The sequence below is a fragment of the Mus caroli genome, chromosome 1 (assembly GCF_900094665.2).
Source record: "Mus caroli chromosome 1, CAROLI_EIJ_v1.1, whole genome shotgun sequence".
Taxonomy (NCBI): domain Eukaryota; kingdom Metazoa; phylum Chordata; class Mammalia; order Rodentia; family Muridae; genus Mus; species Mus caroli.
The window spans coordinates 146,318,402-146,342,453 of NC_034570.1; the positions used below are offsets into that span (position 1 = coordinate 146,318,402).

The window sequence follows — 24,052 nt, forward strand, 5'->3', positions numbered from 1 at the left end:
TCTGGTTAACTCTCAGTTTCTAAGAGCCCCTAACAATAGCACATTTGCATGGCAGTTTCCTGCAGTTGGTCAGGGTGACTTTCTTTGAATGAACACTCTTTGAACCCAGGAAGCAGGTAGGTGGAGGAAGGAATGTCGCTATCAAGGTATGATTAGCATACCTTGCAGCAATGAGTCACAAAGGTCACATTCCCAAGCCTCATCCTAAAGGCCTAGAATTTTGTTACTTCTTCACTTCCTTTGTGTTGTTTTATTGATTTTAAACTCGGTTTAATGGTTGGGAATGTTAACTGACCCTAGAGAAGGCTTCTAACAAAGCAGCTGTATGAATTTTTCTGGTGAATTTTTCCAGGGGTAGATCAGAATTTTTATTTTCTTGGACACATTTAAAGTACCACAGTTTCCCTTCAACGTTGTTAAGAGGCAGATTTGATTTTAAAAGGTAGAATGGACTTCCAGTAGTCAGTGTCTTTATAAAATCATAGGTAAATAACCTTTTCAATATAACTAATTATCTTTACCCAGTAGGCAATTTCCAAATATCTATTTGACATGTAGGGTTTCAAGAATTATTTTAAGACTAACACTACAACAAGCCAGACAGTATGTAAGGGCTTAATCTTCAGGCAGCATGCCTTAAATGCGATTCCTGTTGAAGCACTGTTTTCCTCCATGGGGTCTTAGACTCTTGATCTTGCAACAGAGTATTTCAGGAGGGAGCTATGACTTGCAGGATTTTCCTGAGGCTCACAGTACAAACTCTCAGTGATGGTTTTTGATAAAATTAAGACTCAAAATCAGTATTCTATAGGGCAAAATTAACATCTAAGATTTTAATTACATATTAAATAGAAGCAAGAATTTTTAATACACTAAATTAACCCTTGCTAGGAGTTGGCTTTACCTGATCAGCTTTACTAAACCATTAACAGATTCTCCTTTCAGAGAGACGCATGGGAGTTAAATGGAAATGTAAATATTTCCTGTTGCTGTCTTTTGGCTCTGGATAGTTTTAGCACAGCAGGGGAAGGAAGGCACCTGCAGCAGCAATCTGCTGAGCATCTGCAGAGCAACCTCCCTCCCTCCCTCCCTCCCTCCCTCCCTCCGTGAGTGCTCACCTCTGTAGTGTAGGATGGCCTGGGTTCCCTTACCCCTGATCCAGACGGTAGGGAAGGAGCATACCCAACACTGTTCTTCCCCATCTAACCTGCTCCTGCCTATACGTGCAGAGCCCTTACTGATGGTTGTCCAACTTCCTCCTCTAATGTTTCTGGTATCTAACACCCTACCATAGACTGTGGCTTCTTTTTTTGTTCATCCAGTCTTTTTTATTTTACTTTTTATTTTATTTATTAGGTCTGACTTGCAAACTCACCTTCTAATGCTTTCTTTGACCATCCTTCTTGTTATTTATATCTAATTTTATTTTACATTCACAAATGATCATGTATGTATGTTTATGGGATACATTGTGTTATCTTGATTTATATATGCATTATAGAATGAGTCAAGCAAGTTAATGTCTCTGTCACCTCACTAATATGTCACCGTTTGAGGTGTAGACTTAAAATTCTAGTGATTTTATAATACACAAGAGCTTATGTAACTGTGAGCATCCTGCTGTGCACTAGCTTTCTAGAATATGCTCCTCCAGTGTAACCAAACTTTGTTGCTGTAACCAACATCTCTGTTTCTGACCTGTCCTCACTCTTCTAGTCTGAGGTAACCACTCTTCTTGCTAAATTGATATGAAGTGTACCTTTAAGAATCCACCAAGAAGTGAGGTCATACAGTATCCTTCTGTGTTAGACTTCTTTCCCGAGTCATAGTGTCTTAAATACGTCTCTATTGCTCTGAAGAGACACCATGGCCAAGGCAACTTATAAAAGAAAACATTTAAATGAGGTTTACAGTTTCAGATGATGAGTCTACTATTACAGTTATGGTGGGGAACATGGCAGCTGGCAGGCAAGAATGACTCTGGTGCAGGAGCTGAGAGCTACGAGGGAAGGAAGAAGGGAGGGAGGAAGGAAGGAAGGGCATGTGTGTGTGTGTGTCTGTGTGTGTGAGTGAGTGAGAGAGAGAGAGAGAGAGAGAGAGAGCAAGCATGAGTCCACTCCCAGTGACACACCTTCTTTAACAAGGTCACGCCTCCTAATCCTCCTTAGCCCATGCTTGGGAACCAAACATACAAGTATATTAGACTATTGAGCCATTCTCATTCAAACCAGCACACATAGTTTTCTGTGGTCCCGCCTGTGTTGCCTCAGACAGTAGAATCTTCTTTGTACACTATGTTGTGTATGTATGTCACGTTCCCTTCACCCAGCCATTCATTGATAGACACAGGCTGCTTCCATATCTAGACTATTGAAATAATACAGATACAAACATGGAGTGCAAATATCTCCTCAGATTACTTACTTCAACTCCTTTAGCTATATCCAGAAGTACACTTGCTGGAAACATGGAAACTCCATATTTGGTTTTTGAGGTAATTCTCATTTTTTCAAAATGCTTTATTATTACCTGTATACAGTGGTTCCTTTCCTCCATGCTCACCAGCACTTGTCAACATACACCTTCTTGGTAATAACTGGTCTAGTGGCAAGAGACGGATCTCATTGTGGCTTTAATGTACAATTCCTTTCTGATTAGAATTTAAATTTTCATGTAGCCATGGGCCATCCATATTAATTCTCTTCTTTCTTTCCCCCCTCCCTCTCCCTTTCCCCTCCTTAACCCCACCCACCCAAGAAATGCCTGTTCAGAAATGCCTGTTTTCCATTTTAAAATCTAGGTATTTGTCTTCTTACCGTTGAGGTTTTTTAGTTCTTTATACATTTTGGATCTTCTTTATTTGGGTAGCTGCCTCCTGGCTTCTCACCACTCCTGTGTAGAATACTGGGTCAGAGCAGTGGTACCCAAGCATCCTTTTGTAGTGCTTAAGGAGTCCAGGAAACATTTTCACTGTTTAATAATTGGAAAAGATATGATTTTACTTTCTATAAATGATACAATTTTTAAAATAGTGGCTAATGAAAATTAAATAAGGTAATAATAATTCTTTTTTTGCAAAAATACATGAATGTTATCATTGAAAAGAATTGCACTTGTGGGATTGCAAGCTTGTACAACTACTCTGGAAGTCAGTCTGGCAGTTCCTCAGAAAACTGGACATAATACTACCAGAAGATCTAGCAATACCTCTCCTGGGCATATACCTAGAAGAAGTTCCAACTGGTAATAAGAACACATGCTTCACTATGTTCATAGAAGCCTTATTTATAATGGCCAGAAGCTGGAAAGAACCCAGATTTCCCTCAACAGAGGAATGGATACAGAAAATGTAGTACATTTACACAATGGAGTACTACTCAGCTATTAAAAACAATGAATTTATGAAATTCTTGGACAAATGGATGTATCTGGAGGATATCATCCTTAGTGAGGTAACCCAATCACAAAAGAAGTCATCAGATATGCACTCACTGATACTTGGATATTAGTCCAGAAACATAGAACACCCAAGATACAATTTGCAAAACACAAGAAAATCAAGTAGAGGGAAGACCAATGGGTAAATACCTTCATTCCTCCTTAGAATAGGGAACAAAATACCCATGAAAGGAGTAAACAGAGACAAAGTTTAGAGCTAAGACGAAAGAATGGACTATCCAGAGACCAACCCACCCGTGGATCCATCCCATAATCAGCCACCAAACCCAGACACTATTGCATATGCCAGCAAGGTTTTGCTGAAGGGACCCTGTTAAAGCTGTCTCGTATGAGGCTATGCCAGTGCCTGGCAAATACAGAAGTGGATGCTCACAGTCATCTATTGGATGGAACACAGGCCCCCAATGGAGGAACTAGAGAAAGTACCCAAGAGCTGAAGGGGTCTGCAACCCTATAGGTGGAACAACAATATGAACTAACCAGTACCCCCAGAGCTCGTGTTTCTAGTTGCATATGTAGCAGAAGATGGCCTAGTCGGCCATCATTGGGAAGAGAGGCCCCTTGGTCTTGCAAACTTTATATGCCTCAGTACAGGGGAACACCAGGGCCAAGAAGCGGGAGTGGGTGGGTAGAGGAGCAGGGCGGGGGGAGGGTATAGGGAACTTTCGGGATAGCATTTGAAATGTATATAAAGAAAATATCTAATAAGAAAAAAAGAAAAGAATTAGAAAAGGGGTGCATAGGATTGCATTCTCCAGATGCATGGAAAGCTTCAGTTACCTCAGAAAGTTAAGTCCTATCCTGATCCTGATTCCAAAGCACATGAGTGAACTCTTATGTTTCACTAACATCTTCATTTAGAACTAATGTGTTTCTATGTAGTCAACATATTATCATAGTTCTCTACAACAAATATATATATACATATATATATACACATATATATATATACATATATATATATGTTGAAGTTTTTAAAATTGTATTTTCTGTAACATCAGTGTTTTAAGTATTTTTTCTATTTGAGCTATCTTTTCAATTATTATATCTGTATATTTGATCAAAATAACTCACATTATACATTTTGTTAAATAATTAACTATACATGCGTTTTAAAATATCAATGGAAACATCTCTGAATAAGACAAATGAGCTTTGAGGAATAGTTTACATTTTTTCCTGTGCTAGGTATTACCCAGGACCTATAGGGACTTGGCAGGTACTCACCACTGAACTGCACCTCAGGCCCAGGTCCTGGCTGAATGAGAAGGAACAGCACTCAGCAGGCAGCCCGTTGTCAGCTTCCTCTCTTTCATTCTCTGCCATCAGCCATGAGTAGGTCCTGATACCAGGTTTCACCAAACTCTGTTCTTGGTAGCAAGGGTTTTGTTTCTTGGAGCATAGCAACTAATGCAGTGTTTTATTTCACACTTCCTTAGTGTGTCAGATACATCTCTCGTAGCGAAAGAGTGAACGATTAGTTGAACTAACAGTCATTTGCTACACCTAGTCAAGTCTTTGGCTGTTTCTTAGATGTGACTTAAGGCCAGAGGCAGAGGCCTTTTACAAACCAAGAAGAGTGTGTTTGAGTGAAGGAAACCCAGGGTGAAAGCCCTGTGGGCAGAAGAGCACAATGGGAGGGGTTTGCTTAGGAGATGCTGGAGATGGGATGGGTTCCCTTAAGGGCCTGGCCTGCACATCCCCTGAGAGGTCTCCTCCTGGGCCCCTGCTTTGAGTAATTAGCAGCATTTGTTTGTGTCTTTTTAAATGTGGTCTTGCTTGTCATTTAAGATATGATGTAAAGGGCGATTGTTTCGGAGGATGTCACAGGAGATTGCAAGGCTGAGGCAGGAGGATTGCAGATATGAAGCCAGCCTGAGCTACATAGTGAGATCCTGTTTGCAGCATCAAAGTGGTTAGGGGTGTGGTGTGGGAATAACAGTTTGATTTATTCACTCGTAAATAAAATAGTATTTTGGTGTGAGTATCAATATCTGTATATATTTAACAAATAAGACCAAGAGTATCTTTAGTTTTTTTTAATATTAATTTACTTGGCTTTGTAGCACATTTGCAGTGATTTTATTAAAGTTTTACTATTTAAATTGAATACTTTACCATGTAGTGTTATTTTAGGTGCCTCTGCCTTACCTATTTAGTAGTAAAAACTGCCTATTATAAACAGGTATTAGATTTTAAAACGTCTGCTGCTTTTTAGAAATTCTCATACCAAACCAAATAATTGATATAGGTAATACATCTAAGAAACATTAAAAATATATTATTAGACAAGATCCACAATTGAGTAAGTCTTGTGCTATTCTGAGTGCTAAGGTGCAGGCATGGATGCGCATCGGGAGCTGGGCTCAGATTAACGTTAACTGCCCTCTCCCTTATGAGTAGCCCTTGCATAGTGCCAGGTAGTGGTGGCCTGGGTGGCCTCTGGTTTTCCATTCTGTGCCCCACCACCAGCTCCCCATTATTCCCAAGTCAAAGCAGTTGTTCTCGAGACTATTATGACTTAAGATGATATAATCATTTTCTCCAACAGTTGAGATTGTTGCCTCTTGAATCCCAAGGGTCCCCATTGTTCCCAAAATGGAAATAGAAATGTTCTTTTTTAACAGAAGTAGTATTGACATTGGTAGCTAATTATAGCTAAAGTAATAGTATATACAGCCATAATTTTAAAAACAGACTTTCCTAGGGTTTGGCCTCAGTTTTCCATAGTTTTGCTTTTGTTGTTGTTTTTAGGGATCTAAAAGGACACTTTCATTTCTGTGAAACAAGACATGGTTTCGTCCTTAAAGCTCAGCTCGCTGTCTCTAGCTGGAAGCTTTTTCTCTCCTTCAGTCCTTTTGCAAGGACATGCTCTGCCATAGTTAATGATACTTAGAGTTTATCATTTTAACTGTACTGTCTATGTTCTTGTTTAACCTTGTATCCAATTGACATAACCTTGCCCAGTGCCTTTGTGTCCTGGTGCACACTGAAACACACCAGATGCTTCAGAACGGCTTAGTGTTCTTGCTCCAAAGCTGTATGTTGTAAGATAGTTAGCTATGATTGTAGCAATTTTTCACTCTACATAGTTATTCAGATTGTCTATTAAGGTACACAGATTCTGATGGGTTTGATTTTTTAAAAATGAATGTTGATAAGGTCTGATAAGGTCTTGACCATAATAAAACACATTAATAGCCAGTTGGTAGTGGTATACATCTTTAATCCCAGCACATAAGAGGCAGAGGCATGGGGATCTGAGTTCAAGGCAGTCTGGTCCATGGAGTGAGTTTCAGGACAGCCAGGGCTACAGAGAAACCTCGTCTCAAAAAAAATAATTTAATTTAATTTGGAAATATAAAAACATTCTTTTATACCTGTCCTTAGAGTTCAGTCCACATGTTAGAGATGTTCATTTTTATATTCTAAATTAGGTATTGCCATTTTATGAGTCACTAATTACAGGAATAATTTTATGTAATGTTTTTGAGGTTCTATTTATTCTTATTTTATGTGTATGTAGGTGTTTGTCTGAATGTGCCAGCTGTGCACTTTATGCATGTAATGTCCATGTCAGCCAGAAGAGGGCGTTGGACCCACTGGGCCTGCAGTCAGAGACAGTTGTGAGCCGTGTGCGTGCTGGGAATTGAACCCAGGTCTGCTGGAAGAACAGCCAGTATTCTTAGCTGTTGAAGCATCTCTCCAGCCCCAGCTTTAGGTAATATTTTAGAGAGCTTATAGACCTCATACTGACAGAGTCTGCTATAAATTCTGGAATGGACTGTGGTTGACTAGTGGAAGCACATGATATAATAGAAAATATATTATATTTTAAAATAAGCTGCTCTGAGTGAATTTTATCTTTACATTTTTTTAAAACTATGTGTACATGGGGTATATATGGTATATGCACTTGGGTGCAGATGTCACAGAGATGTGTCAGATGCCCCTGGAACTGGAGTTACAGGTGGTTGTAAGCTGTCAAGAACTGAACTTAGATCCTTTTTAAGAGCAAGCAGAATGCACTTTTAACTGCTGAGCTATCTCTCTAGCCCCACAGCTTTGTTTGTTTTGATGTTTGATAAATGTGGTATCATTTGCAAAGTTACTTAACCTCTCTTTGCCTGTTAAGTGAGGTTATTGTAAAGAATAAAGACTGGGGAGAGGGGAGTGGGGAAGGGTTTGCCTCACAAGCATGAAAACTGATCTCAGCTTCCAGGCCTAGGGTAGGTGTGGAATAAACCCTGAACTCAAGAGCAGAGACAGGACATCTCTGGGGCAAGCTGGCCAGCTAGACTTATGGAATTTGTAAACTCTGCGATCAGCAAGTGACCCTGCCTCATGTAAATGAAAGAACAATCAAGAAGGACATCCACACATGCACACACACAGGTGTGTCCTCACACTGTGAACACACATGTATGAGTGAGCACATGACATACATATACAGGCAAAAAAAAAAAAAAAAAAGATCAAATGAGTTTCCTCATATGACATATTTAGAATAGCATTTCCCTCCAAATTGCCATGTTAGCACAGTGCTGCTCTAAATGAAATGCCCAAGTCACAGGAGTGTACTGTCAGTGTGTGAAAGTGACTGGGGCAGGGCAGGGTGCAGAAAACCCACCATGAGGCAACTTTAGAGCAGGTGAAGTCTTTCCTACAAGGACCACGGTTACTGTAGTCCTTTTAGGATTCATTATGTCAGCTGGGAATTTAATGTGCTGCCTGTCACTTTAAAACCATTAATGTCTATGTCCTCAGAGGACAACTTATGTTAAGAACATGTAACTTTTGTGTTTTATCCAGTAGGACAAACAACGGCTTTTTTTTTTTTTACTCTAATTAGGGAAGAAGACAAAAACATATTTGATTACTGCAGGGAAAACAACATTGACCATATAGCCAAAGCCATCAAATCGAAATCTGCGGATGTGAATATGACAGATGAAGAGGTATGAAAAGCAAGCCCTGCTGTGCTGGGGTCATGCCTGGGTGCTGTGGGGGACCCGTTATTTCTTATGCATTTGGTGTTCCACTGCAATGCCACTTTCTCACTGCTGTGCCTCTCTGCTACATACGACTCTAAGTGGAGTATGGCCAAAGGCATCTCAGAGAGCATCGTCCACCTTGTAAATTAAGTTAGGAGATGAAACTTGCCAGTCAAGTAGCTTCCATTTGTGTGTAATAAAGGAGAGGAGCCGTGAGCACGGTGAGTGGTGTCTGTGGTGACAGCAGGGTTTCACTTGTGCGTGGTCCTCTGCTAGGCTGAGGATAGGCCAGTGCAGTCATGTGTTGAGTTTGTACAGAAGTGTAGTTCTGGAAATCTGTCAGAATTTTGATAAATCCAGTAATTTTAAACACTGGCCCACTATACTAAATGATTTAGTAGAACATCCTATGCAGTTTATTTTGTACATAAAGTTGCTACATATTTAGCAGTTGAATTATAGTTAACAAAGGAATAAAATTTGCTAGTTTAATGATTTCTTGTTATATTGTGACTCTGTACAAGAAAAGAGAAAGGGTCATAGGGCCTTAGAGGTGTGGCGTGCTCAGCTGTGTAGTGCTTATACAGCATGCGCAAGACCCCAGATTCCACCCTTGCCACCAACAAAACAACAGAGAAGGGAGAGGCTAATATGAAATGGCTAAAACCTATGGCTCTTAGGAAGAAGACACACAGTGTTCGCAGGCCATCTGCTGCAGGTACAGATAATAACTGTATGCAGTTAAGAGCTCAGTCTACAGGGCAGTCTTTGATAACACCTTACCTTTAGGAGACATCCTCCCTGTACTCTGTTGTCAATGACTTCTGGAATTGAAAGTATAAATTACTATTCTACAAATACTAGAATGCATTTGGTTCTAGCTCACCTGAGGCCAAAACTTTGAATTCTCTTAATTGCTTCTTTTGTAATTTACACATATAATGCTAGATGATATACTTTTGCTTTTCCATTATTAAGTTCCTTCTGTTTTATATTTGCACTTGCCTGCTTTAATCATCTTGCTGTCTGTCTTTCTGTACCCCCTTAAATTTCAGCTTTCTGGTTGAATATTAAACTGGTGTTTATGATACAATACTTAGTAAATACTGCTTGTGGTTGTGTGACTGTACTATGTATATTAATCAACTTTTGCTGTAGTAATAAACAACTCCCACAGTTCAGTAGGTTATAATCTCTTGCTTATATTACCTTCTTGTCATGGATAATAACATTTCACATATTCTGATATTCTTTTACTTTGTTTGCCGTTTGGTGGTAATCTTTCTGATATTTCAGAAGGGCTTGGGATTAGTTGAGGCTTCTTGCTAGGTTCTCCTGGCTTTGTTTGGGCCCAGTTTCTCTTGATTTCATGTGTCTTTTCTCTCAAAGGTAAAAGATCAATGAATTAGATACTGTGGTATAGGAACTAAAGATAGGCACAGCTAGGCATCCCTCTTCACACACCCCAAGTCCATAAATGTTTTACTAGAAGTGCTATATAGCACATCTACCTACCTTCCTTTGGCCAAAACAAGTCACGAGACCAAGACTCTTTTTAGTTCATTTTGATTACAAACAAGCAAGGCAAGAAAGAATCAATGACTAAGTGCATAGTAATATCCACTTACCAAGGAGCAGCATTGTTTCTAAAGTCAGGATTACTTCTGAATTTGTTTTTTGTCTGTCTTCGTTTTCTCTGTTCCTATCATGAGTTCTTTCCTCCTGTTACTCAAAAGAAAGTTGTTGGTGCACTCAGACCCATTTGTCTTAGATCCACACCTTCTAGGGCGCCCCTTCCTGCTTCATCGCTAGTCCCTGCAGGCTGGTCTTGACCTGTTCCGTGGATATCATCTTGGGCCTTTTCCTTTTTACTGTTTGGAAATTTCTCCTCTCTCTTTGCCTGGCTTCGTGTTTTCTGTGCTCCCATGACTCTTTTATTGTTTACTTCCTTGATTTCCTTCATACCTTTTCCTTTATTATTCATTTCCCATTTTTGTGGGTCACTTCTTCTAGTAGCTTCCTTTAAAAAAAAAGAAAAGTATAAATGGCTTGAGAGCTCACTGAAATTCTCTCAGAATTCTCAACGTACTCCCTGACTATTTAATGAACTAATGAGTGAGGTCCAGCAGAGCGCTCTCCCCTCTGGGCCTAGAAAGGAGCCACAAGCAGGAGAAGCTATGCAGGTGGCCAGTTCATGGAGGTTATGCAGCAACAGCCCTGCCTTCTTTCTTCCCTCTCTCCCTCCCTCCTTCCCTTCCTTTCATCCTAAATAGCTGTAAAGGTCATATCCACGTGTGCTCTCTGCAAAGATTGGATAGTCAGAGTAAGTAAGTGCCTGGAACAGAAACAGCATATACAGTCCATTTCTGTTGATGAACCTGGCAGCACTTGGGACGCTGCTCCTGACCGTTCAGTGTTTGAGCAGCGCTGCTCCTCAGCCTTCGGGTTTCTTACCCATGCAGCTGCCGTGACCCCAGCCTGCCAGAACATTGTGTTCCCATGAACAGATGAAGTGCTTACACATTCATAGACTGAGACACCAAGAATTCAGTTGGGTTCTCTCATTGCTCCAAGCAGATTTCTGCCTTTTCAACCATGACAACGCAGGCTGAGCTTTGAATACTTATGGCAAGCCCTTTATTATCAATCAGGGATTTCTATGAATTAATTTAAGAACATGGGGACTTGGAGCTTAAAATCAGAATCAAATTTGATATCCTAAGTGAAATAAATTGTAGTGCTTCATGGCTTTAAAGCTCTGACAAGGAGAGCATTTGGTTAGTGTTGATGATACTAAAGTATACACCTCAAAATTGTGCTTCTTGGATGTAAGGAAGTTGAGTGTTGAAAGGGAAGCTTTCTGATGTTTGAATTGAAGGCATTTCTGTACAAATTGTGTAGGATTTCTGGAGATAACATTATCCTTATTATTTTTATTAAAAATACTCGCCTAACAAGTTCAAACAATTTTAGTCTTGCCTTTATGTGACTAAAAATTACATTTATTATATGTAAAATTTGCTGTGAACTATATAAACTTCATTATAGTCATAAAGTGAAAAGAATACATAATATGAACTATTGTGCATTAAAAATGACACAATAAATTGTTAAATAATTTTAAGTATATTAATCATTTTACCTAAGATGCAGATGTTTAGACCTGACTATCATAACAGGAAAAAATGTACATGAAGTGCCTTTCAAATAAGCTGTGTTTGTCTTGTACACTGAAGCTACCTGAGCATATACAGGTCCATATTCACCCACATTTATTATGTAATTGCTAATGACATAGTAAAGCCAGAGCTATGTTTTCTTTGCTTCCTTATTTTTAATTTTTAATTTTTTTATTTTGCTGTGTGGTTGAATCGAGGGCCTTAGGCATTGTGATACACCTTCAGCCCATGGCATTTTTTTTTCAAACAAGTTTTTTTATTCTTTGAGAATTTTACATATGTGTTTAATAGAATATGATCATATTTACCACCCAAGACATGTATTTCTCATTTGAGAAAGTAACATGGTCTTTTTTAGTTGGCATAATTAGGAGATAGTATTTTACATAAGAGGAAAGGTCTTGTAGTTATTACTTCTATTCAAGAAGATTTTCTGTCTGATGTTTCAAAGCTCTAGTTTATATAAATGTGGTGTCACATGTACTGGCTTTTACATCTAAATTACAACTTTTACTATAATTTTAATATCTACAAATGTTTGGAGTTTGAGAATATGAGAAAACCTGAAGGGTTGACTTCATTTCATATACCAGCTCATATTGCTACAGCTCGTCATACATACCAAGCATTCAGTTATTCCAAGAAAATCTTGTTTTCCCAAAAGATTTATTACTTTTTTATTTGTGTGTGTGTGTGTGTGTGTGTGTGTGTGTGTGTGTGTGTGTGTGTGGCTGTCTGTGTGAAGTGCTCACGCATGTGTAGTGATGTCTTTGAAGGACAGGAAAAGGCATCAGATCCCCTGGAGCTGGAGTTAAAGCACTCATAGACTCCCGATGAGTGTGTAGACTAGGAACCAAACTCGGGTCCTCTGGAAGAGCAGCCAAGTGCTCTCAACCTCTGCACCACCCCTCCAGCTTCCAAGAAAGTGTCTTTTAATGGAGAAAGAAGGTGTGAATAATTTGTAAAGTATATTTATGGCATAAGCAGATTATTATGAAAATGGGCATAAATAATATAATCCTTATCTTGCTTATTACTTCTCAATAAGTTCCATAAATAAACTTAATAATATTTACTGATGACATTTGATATTTTAAATCTTTACAGTATTTTGAGTTTAGTTTAGAACACAGTAGTAGTGTTCTAACAAAGTTAGAGGATGTCTTAGGGTTTTACTGCTGTAAACAGACACCATGACCAAGGTAAGTCTTATAAAAGACAACATTTAATTGGGTCTGGTTTACAGGTTCAGAGGTTCAGTGTGTTAACATCAAGGTGGAAGCATGGCAGCATCCAGGCAGGCCTGGTGCAGGAGGAGCTAGAGTTCTATATCTTCCTCTGAAGGCTGCTAGGAAAAGATTGGCTCCCATGTGCTTAGGAGGAAGATCTCAAAGCCCACACACACTGTGGCCACAACTCCAAATAATACCATTCCCTGGCCAAGCATATTCAAACTAGCACAGAGGGTGTGTTCTCAGTGCGGGTCTGCCATGAGTCCCCAGTGTGCTCACACACAAGCCTTGGTTCTCTGTACTTACCCAAGCTGCTGATGTAGCGCGGTTCTTTCCCTTCTGACCTCCAAAGCCACAGTTGACATCATTAGCTACTTTCTGTAGATCTTGGTTCTTTTGAATATTTTGAAGGTCACCTTTCTGTCGCCCCTCCTTACTTCCCCCCATGCTTTATTTTAAATCCGTGTCACATAGCATAATGCAATGTACATTTTTGGCTCAAGAAACAGCTTGAAAACTATGATAAAACTGACAGTGTTAACCCAGTAGGAAGGTAAAGATTTAAGTAGCTTTCATACTGAAGCTAAGTGCATGCTTTTATTTAAGATTTGGAAAGAAAAAGAAGAAAAAAAAAACCCACACGTAAGGTACTAATTTGAAGGAACTTTTGTTTTCCGAGCTGGCTGAGAAATGCATTACTAACTCCCTAATTATGCATATTTGCATTGATACAGACAATGGCATTTAAAAATCAGTGGCTATAATTTTCACTAGCACTACTGCCACAGTCACACATCACATCAGAAACTCATACTTAATGCTGAATCAGATGATAGCAAAGTAGCTTGCATTTGATGAACTTTGACACCTTATTTTGTAGATTGTAAGGGACACATGCCATTGCTGCCGGGTTCCTGTGATTAGGTCCCTGCAGCCGTCACCGCCTCCCACACAGAACCCATCCCCCTCAGCTGCACTCTGTACACACTCAGTCCTCTCTGTTTTATTATTTTAATTTTTAAGAAAAAAATTAAGAGTTTTTATTTTAAAAATAATTTAATTATTAGTTTTAACAAATTTATTAATAAATTTAATGACAATTTAATAGTTAAAATTTATTTAAAGGTTACAGAAAAGACAAAACAAAGCATTCACATACTGTATAGTATTCTTATTAAGCCATAATGGTATTTTGTTTTCACGGACAAACATATAGACAAGTATGCTACAGTTAAGAAACCTTCTTTTCATGAAAGAGTCAGAAGTCTCAATGTAATTCTAGGGGCTCTTCAGTGACATTTCTTAGTTTTGGGACCTCTGGAAAATCCTCAGCTCCTCCAGCAACCACAAATGAATCAAATCCCCATCTGACTCCTTTTATCAACACACCTGTGAAGGAAGCAGTGTTTGCGTGGAGTCTCAGTCCCTGAGCAGCAGCTTCTGCTGGACATTTGCTAATGGTGTCTCTTTGATTTCCACTGTCCGTAGTGTGAAAGTTCCAGTTTACTGTGACCTTGTTCCTGTTCCTGTCCACATCTGGGGCCATGTCTGACATCAGTCGGACCTCTCAGGACACCCCCATTTTTTGTAGCTGTCCACTAGAGGCCTTATGCCAGTTGGATCACATGATTCTTCTTCATAGTATCTCATCTGCTAATTATATGGCACCCCCCCATAAATATTTGATACAATGGCAAGGGGAGAACTCTCAAAAAATGTATATATAGCAGCTTCAACCTGTCCTTTTTTTTTAAATCTATGTTTTTTATCTATGTAGACAGGGTACATGCACTTTGTATATGATCTCCAAATACCATAAGAATACTCATAATAAAATATCCACATTTAATTTTGTGGTGTATAGGAGAAAAGTCTCATTTAAAAATTCTACATAGTTTAGGACAATTAAAGATATCAAAGAAGCATTTACAATATTAAGACCCACTTTCTGTTTTCTAGAAGATATAAAAGTAATACCACTTAATAGGTTAGTTGCTGCTGTGCACTTTGAAAGCACTTTAGAGTCATTTGTCTGTCTAAGGGAGGACATGCTAACACCATTGCTTAATAGATGCGAACTTTCTCTCCTTGCATTTACTGCATTTGAATTACAGAATTTACCCAGAGCTCCAGACAGTGCCTGTAGTGTTCTGAGGTCCTAGCAGAATCCTCTTTAATAATAATCCCTTCATCTCCTAGGCTACCAAGGTAATTTTCCAGTAGGATTTTAGAACTAGAAACAAAGACATCATATTTTGTAGTAACAAGAAATGCACTTAGCTGAAAGATTTGTATATTATATTATTCATACAAATTTGGAAGAAGTTTTTGAGCAAATGTTGCTCAATTCCTGTTGAGCTGCATCGTGCTGGCCTATGGAGGATGTTAACCCGCAGTGTCGCCCCTGAGGTTGTCTTCCTGCTGTGAGACCGCATCTCTGCATTGCTAGTTATGTTCTTACTGGGAATGATCTCATGCGAGGGCATGTCTTCAGAAACGATAACCTGAGGAGGTAAAGACGCCGCTGTCCTGACCCTCACTCATCTAATTGTACGTGGAGGGGAGATCCCCAAGCCTGCTTTGTTTTGTCTGTTGGTAGATGTTTGCCCCTGTTCTTGTTTCTGAGCGTTTTAGCATTGCATAAAGTATTAATCATTAGGTAGTCTTAATGTGGATCCCTCTCTAGCACTTCTACAGAAAGTCATTGTCAGAGAATTTATTCTAATTCAAGGTTAATTAGTGTACCATTAAAATAATGTGTTGCAAAAATTAATTGCAGTGCAGGTCAGAATATGTGTTAAAAAGCGTAGTCTGCGAGTGCACCATCCTTCTTAAAGTCGACTGTGCGCCATCCTTCTGGAACACGCATCTGGAGGGAGACTCACCCCTGACTCCGGTCACAGGTGTCTCCTCTAAAGTAAATTTTGGCACCACATGTGACAAACGTAAAATATAACCCCATTAACCGTGAAAAGTGCTGCTCATCCGCTCTCCCATTGGAACAGTGAGGGATTCATAGTTGAGCATTAGTTGGTGAAGCATGATTGGGTTAGACCTAAGGAACATCAGGAGCCTGCTTGAGAAGTAGAAATGATCTATACATCTTGTGGTATAAGTACTCAGTACTAAGTTTTCTAATGATGATATAGTTCTCATGTACACTCTGTAAGCTTTCCACACACCTTAATTATTCAGTAAGTCTTATTAATAGTTGAACTTAGTACCTATTCTCTAAATACTTAAATTAGACTAAAAATAATAAACTTTTATGCTCTTTTTTTTTGAGACAGGGTCTCTGTGTAGTCCTATCTATCTTGGATCTCGCTATGCAGACAGGTTGGCAAAGGTTAGCCTGCCTCTGCCTCCCTTGTGTGGAAACTAAAGGGGTGTGCCACCACACAAAGCTGATTTACCCACATTTCTAACTTATGTTTCCCTCTTTTATAATTTTTATGTGTGCAAGATCCTTTTTAGGTTTTTGTGTAAGAAGGCAGAAACTCACAGGTAAATAAAGTCAGTCGAGCAAGTAAAAACCATACAAAAGGGACTCTGCAAGGAGGAGGCTGTCCTAGCCGCATACTCCGCCAGGTGAACCAATGCATGTATCCAGAGAGTCCAAACAGAAAAAGCAGCATAGGCAGCTGTAGAAAGGTACCGTGGAGGCTGCATTTTAAGGTCTCCCTTGTCCCAACTTGTGTATATTTAAATCTTTTCTGCAGTGTGGAAAATCATCTTATTCTTTATGAGAAATCACTGCCGACCTCAGAGGAGTTATACTGTACATCACCTCCTTGTTCAGAAGAGCCCAGCAACTTTACAGGGCTTGTTTGTTGGAGTAGGAAAGTAGGCCTCATTTATTACGTACACCAAGAATTTCTGACAGTCAGAAACCAAATAACACAGTAATAGTAACTGTAATTCTTTGATAGCTAAAAGTCAAAAGTAGTATGTCATGCGGCCAAAGACATGGCTTGGCCATGAGGTTATTCACTCAGCAAATATTGTGATTATAGTTTATATATTTATTTGTACAAGTCTGTGCACACATGTGTACCTGCATGAAGATCAAATAACTGCTGGCAGCAGTCTCTTCCTGGAAATGGACCTCAGATCATCAGGCTTGTAACAGGCATCTTTATGGGCTAAGCCATTTTGACGGCCTAACTTGTATTGCTGATTTTGTTGTCTGTTTTACCATTTTTCCTTATTCAGGTAAGGGAAGTGATTAAACCAAAGCAGTTACAGGCTGGTGTGTGATAAAATCAGAAGTAGAACTCAGGGCTTCCTGTTGCTTGTCTGTCTCTTTCCCATAGTGCATCTTGTATCATCCTCAGAATAATTGATCTACAGTTTTACATACCAGTTTTCCCATCTTTCTTAGCATGTGAGCTTTGTCTGGCCCACATGTAGATTAACACGTTCCTTTGCTGTTTGCTACTTGTAGGGCAGAGCTCTGCTCCACTGGGCATGTGACCGAGGACATAAGGAATTGGTGAAAGTCTTGCTACAGTATGAAGCTGGCATTAACTGTCAGGTAAGAGTGCGTTTCAAAGGAGCTTGCTCTTCTTTTTAACTAACATTCATTACTTTTTATTGTATGTGTATGGGTGTTTTTCCTGTATATAAGTCTGTGCATCATGTGTGTACAGTGCCACAGAGGCCAGAAGAGGGTATTGGATCCTCTCAGATGAGGGTTGTGAGTCTTGGGAATCCAATCTGGGTCCTCTGGAAGAGCAGCCTATGAACTAGCTCTGCAGCCCTTACAAAGGAGCTTTAAAACACACACACACACACACACACACACACACACACACACACACACCCCTGAAGTAAAATCCTCATAAGAACATGTATGTGATTAAATGTCTTAAGGCACATGTCACTGAAGCCCCTGCTATAGAGTTCCACACTGTTATCCTTCTGCCCACATCCAGCCTCAGTCCCTGCCCTACTAACCTGCTTTTTTCTCTGGGGTATTTCATTCAAGCAGAATCAGGAGGTAGGTACTCTCTTGTTTTGTTTCTTTCTCACACATATTCTCAAGCTGTGTTTTTGGTGAAACACACTACAGGGCCTCATTCATTTTTTTTTAAGATTTATTTATTATGTATACATAATAATAATAATAAATACTCCTGCGTGTGTGCCTGAAGACCAGAAGAGGGCACCAGGTTTCACTAATGATGGTTGTGAGCCACCATGTGATTGCTGGGAATTGAACTCCAGGCCTCTGGAAGAGCAGCCAGTGCTCTTACCTCTGAGCCACCTCTCCAGCCCCAACCTCATTCATTTTTATGGCTAGATTACTAATATATGAGTACCCAGTGTTTCCTTTATCCATTCATCAGTTGGTGGACAGTGTTATTGCTTCTAACTTTTGACAGTTGAAATAATGTTATAAGCATTTGTGCATTTTTTTCTATTTTTATGCTTATTTCAATACCTCTTTTTTGGCTATTTTGGTTATCTACCTAAAGGTAGAATGCTGGAATCTTACAGTAAATTTTTTTTGTTTTACAGATTTATCTTTATTTTATGTGTATAAATGTTTTCCCTGCATATATATACACGTATATGCACCAAGTGTGTGCCTGGTATCCTCAGAAAGCATTTGGTCCCCTAGAACTGGAGTTACTGACCATTGTGAGCTGCCATGTGTGAATCTCTGAGAATCTAGCCCAAGTCCTTTGCAAACTCAACAAATACCCCCACCGCTAAGCCATCTCTCCAGCCCAATCTTTTGGTTATTCAGAATGTAATTTCTCACATGTAACTGTGAGTAATCCTAACCCATTTTCTGTAGAAGCTATACCATAGCTCCCCACACCCTGCCGCCAGCATTTGCTGCTTCCAGCTTCACTTAGCCTTAGCAACACTTATTTTCCCTTCTTTTCTAAAAAGCGATGTTAACTTTACCTCATGGTGACATGATTTTGATTTACTTTTCCCTAATGGCTAAGAAGTACTGAGCCCATTTGGGGGGGGGGGGGTTGTATAGCCTTGGGTTTTTTTGTGTAGCCTTGGCTGTCCTAGAACTTGCTCTGTAGATCAGGCTGGCCTTTGCCTCCCTAGTGCTTGGATTAAAGGTGTGTACCACCACCCAACTCTTTTGGTATATTTTAAAATTTATATTACACTTTTATGAACCTTTTGTTTATGTCTTTTACCTAATTTATTATTGATTTATTACTAGATTGATAATTTTAAAAGAATTATATAAACATTTTGTGTATCTTAAGACAACTGTATATATGACATGTTAAACCTGTTCATACTTCTTCCTGGAACTTTCTCCCTTTCATGACTTCTTTGAGCCACCTAGAATTACCCTATGACTTATACACATTAATTAGAGATTTTATTTTGTCCAGATGCCTAGCCAGTTGTTGTAATGATGTTTACTAACTCACCTGCCTGCTTCTTGTGACTTGCAGCATGTTCCTTACCTTAGTCTCTGGCTTCATCTCACTTTATCAGCAGCATCTTCCTCACCGTAGTCTCTGGTCTCGTCTCAGTCTATCTCCGGCTTGTCCTCCCAGCCCAGTACTCTGTCCTTCTGTCCCTCCGTAGGTTCTTAGGCCGTGTCCTTAATGAGCATGGCTTCAAATGTGTGAACGTCGGATAAGACGTCACTGTTCATTCAGAAACTTTTTACAGTGTGGCTTCTCTTTTTGTAAATGTGTGAAGTTGTCTTCTTCCCCTCGGTTTCCTTTCACTAAGTTAAAGCAAGCCAGGGGTGCATTCTATCTACACACCATTGTAAACATGTCAAGGGTACGCTAAAAAAATAAAGTTTCTTTTTTTTGTCTTTTTTCTTAAGATTTGTTTATTTATTTATTTACTTATTTATTTATTTTATGTGAGTACACTATAGCTGTCTTCAGGCACACCAGAAGAGGGCATCAGATCTTATTACAGATAGTTGGGAACCACCATGTGGCTGGGAATTGAACTCAGGACCTCTGGAACAGCAGACAGTGCTCTTAACTGCTGAGCCATCTCTCCAGCTCTCAAAGGTACTTTAAAGGAGAGCGTTCCCATGTTAGGCACTGTCTGAGGTTTCTGCCAGTTCTGTTGTTGGGATCATCCATCTCTGCCTTGTGCACTGAACACCAGCTTTAGTGCAGCAGAGGTTTCATGTGGGTTTTTAGGACAGCATGCTACCTGTCACAGAGTTTTCCTTGCTCCCTGCATTCACGTGGCCATTCTGTGTTGCTCTGACTTTGTTCTCGGTGATTATAATCTGACCTCTCTGGCCCCTGGTATTGGGAATGGTTTGGCTCTGTCAGTCTGAGTTGGTAACAGGCCTCCGAGTCAGAGGGCTCCTGCGCTCGGGTCTCAGAAGGGCTCTCCCACTGTCGCTTCTCTTTTGGTTTCCTTATGAACAGCACTTTTCAAGTATAGACAATGCAAGCGTAATAAATGGAAGTAAAGGTTCACCTCTCTCATGACTCAATCTTTCTTAAACAATATTATTATTGACTGGCTTATTGGTTGCCAAAAAAGAAAATCAATTTTATTAGGACTGTTTGCTTGGCCATAGATCTTGGTACTAACCCAGCACAGGCAGGCTGATGTTATCAACTGTCTGAAGAATTGCCTTCCTCAGATCCTGGAATGAAATCATTAGAGCTGGGTCAGGTCTGCTCTGTGTATTCCCGTCACTTTACTCTTTGGTCTATCTCATAAATTCCTTTACTGAACTGCACTGGCTGGCTTCTGTGGAATTGGTGAGGTTGGAACTAATGTCTGTTTCTAAGAAAGAGTCTTTATGATCTCATCTGTTAATGTATGCTAACAGATGTTTTGTTTCTTCTTGCTTTGTTGTGACTTTTGCTTCCACTCTGGAAGTTGGGATATTGTCATATTTGGTGTTAGGATAATGGTGTAAATGCTGTATATGTGTGTCTGTGTGTGTGTGTATATGTGTGTCGTTGTGTGTATGCAGACACACTTCTATGCACTCTTCTTCTTGACTCATCTTTTCAGTTCTTAAAACCACTCCTCAGACACATGATATAGATACTTTGTTGCTGTAATAAGACATAATAAGTCAGCTTAGTGAGGAGAGGGTTTATTTTAGCTTGAACTTTCAGTCCCGATCCATCACTGAGGGGTCAGAAATGGAACTCCAGCAAGAACTAGAACAGGAACTATGAAGGAATGCTGCTCACTGAGTCACGTTCACCTAGCTTTCTTCTATAGCCAAGGGCTACCTACCCAGGGATGACCCCACTCCCAGTTGGCTGGGCCCTTCACATTTTGCCTTAGTCAAGACAATCTTCCACAGACCTGAGCAGAAGGCCAATACGATTGTGGTTTCCCTTTCCGGATGATTCTCAATTATGTCATGTTGACAACCGGACTAACCAAGGCAACATTAAAAGCATTTGGATGTCAAAGATTTATTGGTAGATGTTCTCAGATTTATTATAAAGTAGTATTAAGGCAATAAATGGGGTGGTGGGAGTGTGAGAGTCTGTGTGGTGAGTATCATCTGTATAATGGCTGAAACAGATCAAAATAAGACACATTTTGCTTAGGTGAGTAGAAGCACAAACTTAGTATGCTTTCATAGAACACCTTTCTGCTAACTATTTGTGGTAAAAGGTTTCAAAAATGTGAGAAAACTACAGCATAGTAAATAAACCACTGGTGACACCGCTGAGTGTGGTGTGAAACTTTTCCCCGTGTTTACACGCGCCCAGTGTTTTATGTGCACTGTGTCTGAGTCACCACATCAGCCCTGGAATGTGCACATGCTACTTTGTCTGTCCTGCTGAGGGAGAAGCAAGAGCTTAGAGAGTCCCTGGAGCTCTCCGAAGTCCAAGCTCTCAACCTCACCTCTGTAAAACTTGAATACATTGCAAGCTCATCTTTTGCATATAACTGCTTTTCCTTCCTTTAAAATTACTGAAGTGTAAAACAAATTCAGCAAGGTACATTGTACATACATCCTAAGGATATGTCTCACTGTGCACGCACATGCACATACATGCACATACATGCCCACGCACCTCCCTTGTAACTACCACTTATATCAAATGGCAGCTTTCCTGAACTGGAAGATTCATTCTACTTCCTGTTAAAATCCATACTTCCTGTACCACCCTGATGTGACTGTTATTCTGATTTCTATTGCCACTCATCACTTCTAGATCTTTGTGAAATTTGAATCTTTATAATAGTACTCAGTCTACAGTATCCAATATATAATATAGGTGTACTAGTACTCAGTCTACAGCATACAATATATAGTATAGGTGTACTAGTACTCAGTCTACAGTATATAATATATAGTATAGGTATAATAGTACCCAGTCTGCAATATACAATATATAGTATAGGTGTACTAGTACTTAGTCTACAGTATACAATATTAGTATAGGTAATACTCAGTCTACAGTATACAATGTGTAGACATTGTATCTGGCTTATTACATTCAACATAATATTTATGATAGTCATCCCTGTTGTTACATGTATTTGTTCTTTCTTTCTTTCTTTTTCATTTTTATTGCTGGGTGATATCCCATCGTACACACATGCTACAGTTTGGCCCCTTCCCTGCTGTTGTACAGCTAGGGTTTCTTTTTTTCCCTTCAGTCTTTTGTTTATTATGAATAAAGCAGCTGAGAACACTGTTGCATGTGGACATCCATTTAAACTCTCTTTTCAGTATGTTTTCCTTGGAGTAGAGTTGCTGGGTTATAGGATAACTCTGTGTATGACTCTTTGAGGGGCTGCATGTTTTTCCTAAGAGTGGTGCCATTTTCCATATGCACCAGCAGAGTATGAGGGATCCAGTCCTCTACATCCTTGTTGACACTTGTATCATCTGTCTCCTTATTATGTCCATCCTAATGTGTTTCCAAATCATATAGAAATTAGTGTTTTGTATTTGGGGATGGAGGTGGGTCTATGACAGTGACTCCAGTTCTGGTACTTATTAGCCACACATAAGCTCATGGGAAATTTTTCTATTCAGATACCATGTCTATTTTATTTTATGTTATATTATTTTACTTATTTATTTTTTTAAGACAGAATCTCACTGACTAGCCTGGAACTCACTCAGACCAGGCTGGCCTCAAAGATACAGAGATCCCCCTGCCTCTCTGCCTTTGAGTTCTGGGATTAAAGGTGTGTGCCACCATGGCTGACTGTGTGTCCACTTTTAAAAAATAGAGTGTCTTTCATGGATTTGACAGGGTTGTTTATGTATTCTGGATACAGATCTCTTCATATACACGATTTGCAAATATTTTCTTCTACTCAATGGATTTTTCTTTTATTGATAGTGTCTTTTGAAACAATGTTCTTGTTTTAAAATTTTTAAAAGTTTGAATCCTATTTATTTTTTTATTTTGTGTGAGTTTTAGTATAATTTTTCAGAAACTATTGTCTAATAAAATATTGTTATGATAATTAAGTACTTTAAGACGTTTATAGTGTTATCTATTTGATCTTTGATTCCTTTTGAATGGTTTGCATAGCTTATGAAATAATATTTCTGCTTCATTTTTGTATGTAGATATCTAGTTGTTTAAAAGTCCTATTCCCTCTTCCATTAAATTTCTGTAGTACCTTGTCAAAACACTTGACCACAGATGTAGAAATCTGTTTTCAGACTCTCCGCTTTCCCCTACTGTCATTATGTAAACTAAGAGTCACCGTGTTCTGCATATTCCTTCTGATCTGCTCAACTCTCCACTGCTTCTTCTGATATTCCCATTACATACCACACTTTCTAAAACTGCCCTGGGGTTCTTGTCCCCCTATCCATCCATCTATCCATCTCTCTTCCTTCATCCTTCCCTTCCCCCCTTCCCTACCTCCTCCCCCTCTCTCTTTTCATCTGCTTTCTAATACAAAGTCCCTGATCTCATCTAGCCATAATTGCCTCCTGAAGGCCAGTCAGGTATAGTCATGTGGCGGTAAGAGCTTTAACACACAAGCGTGGGACGGAGCCCTGTCTTCATGTTAACATGTGTTCTTTGTAAACAACATGTTGTTAGGCCTTAACTGTCCAGCATGAGAACCTTGGTCTTTGCTCTCCGCATTCCATTTCTTTGTATTTAATGTGACTGCTGCTTTTGTTGCAGTAAGCTTACTGCTTTGCTATTTGTTTTCTGTGTGTCCCACCTGGATGAGTGGTTTTGGTCTCTATTAACTTGTTTGGTACTCA

The 24,052-nt window shown here is 39.5% G+C and overlaps 1 protein-coding gene across 2 annotated transcripts in view; it reads left to right on the top strand.

The window, feature by feature from the left end:
- Acbd6 (acyl-CoA binding domain containing 6) overlaps positions 1-24,052 on the top strand; it is a 136,717-nt gene that overhangs the window by 51,771 nt on the left and 60,894 nt on the right. Inside the window, exons 5-6 of one of the 2 annotated variants that reach the window (XM_021161212.1) lie at positions 8,312-8,417; positions 17,309-17,398. In XM_021161212.1, coding sequence (XP_021016871.1) covers positions 8,312-8,417; positions 17,309-17,398 — 196 coding nt within the window. The remainder of the gene's footprint in view (positions 1-8,311; positions 8,418-17,308; positions 17,399-24,052) is intronic. The other variant, XR_003837170.1, reaches the window with a different exon arrangement.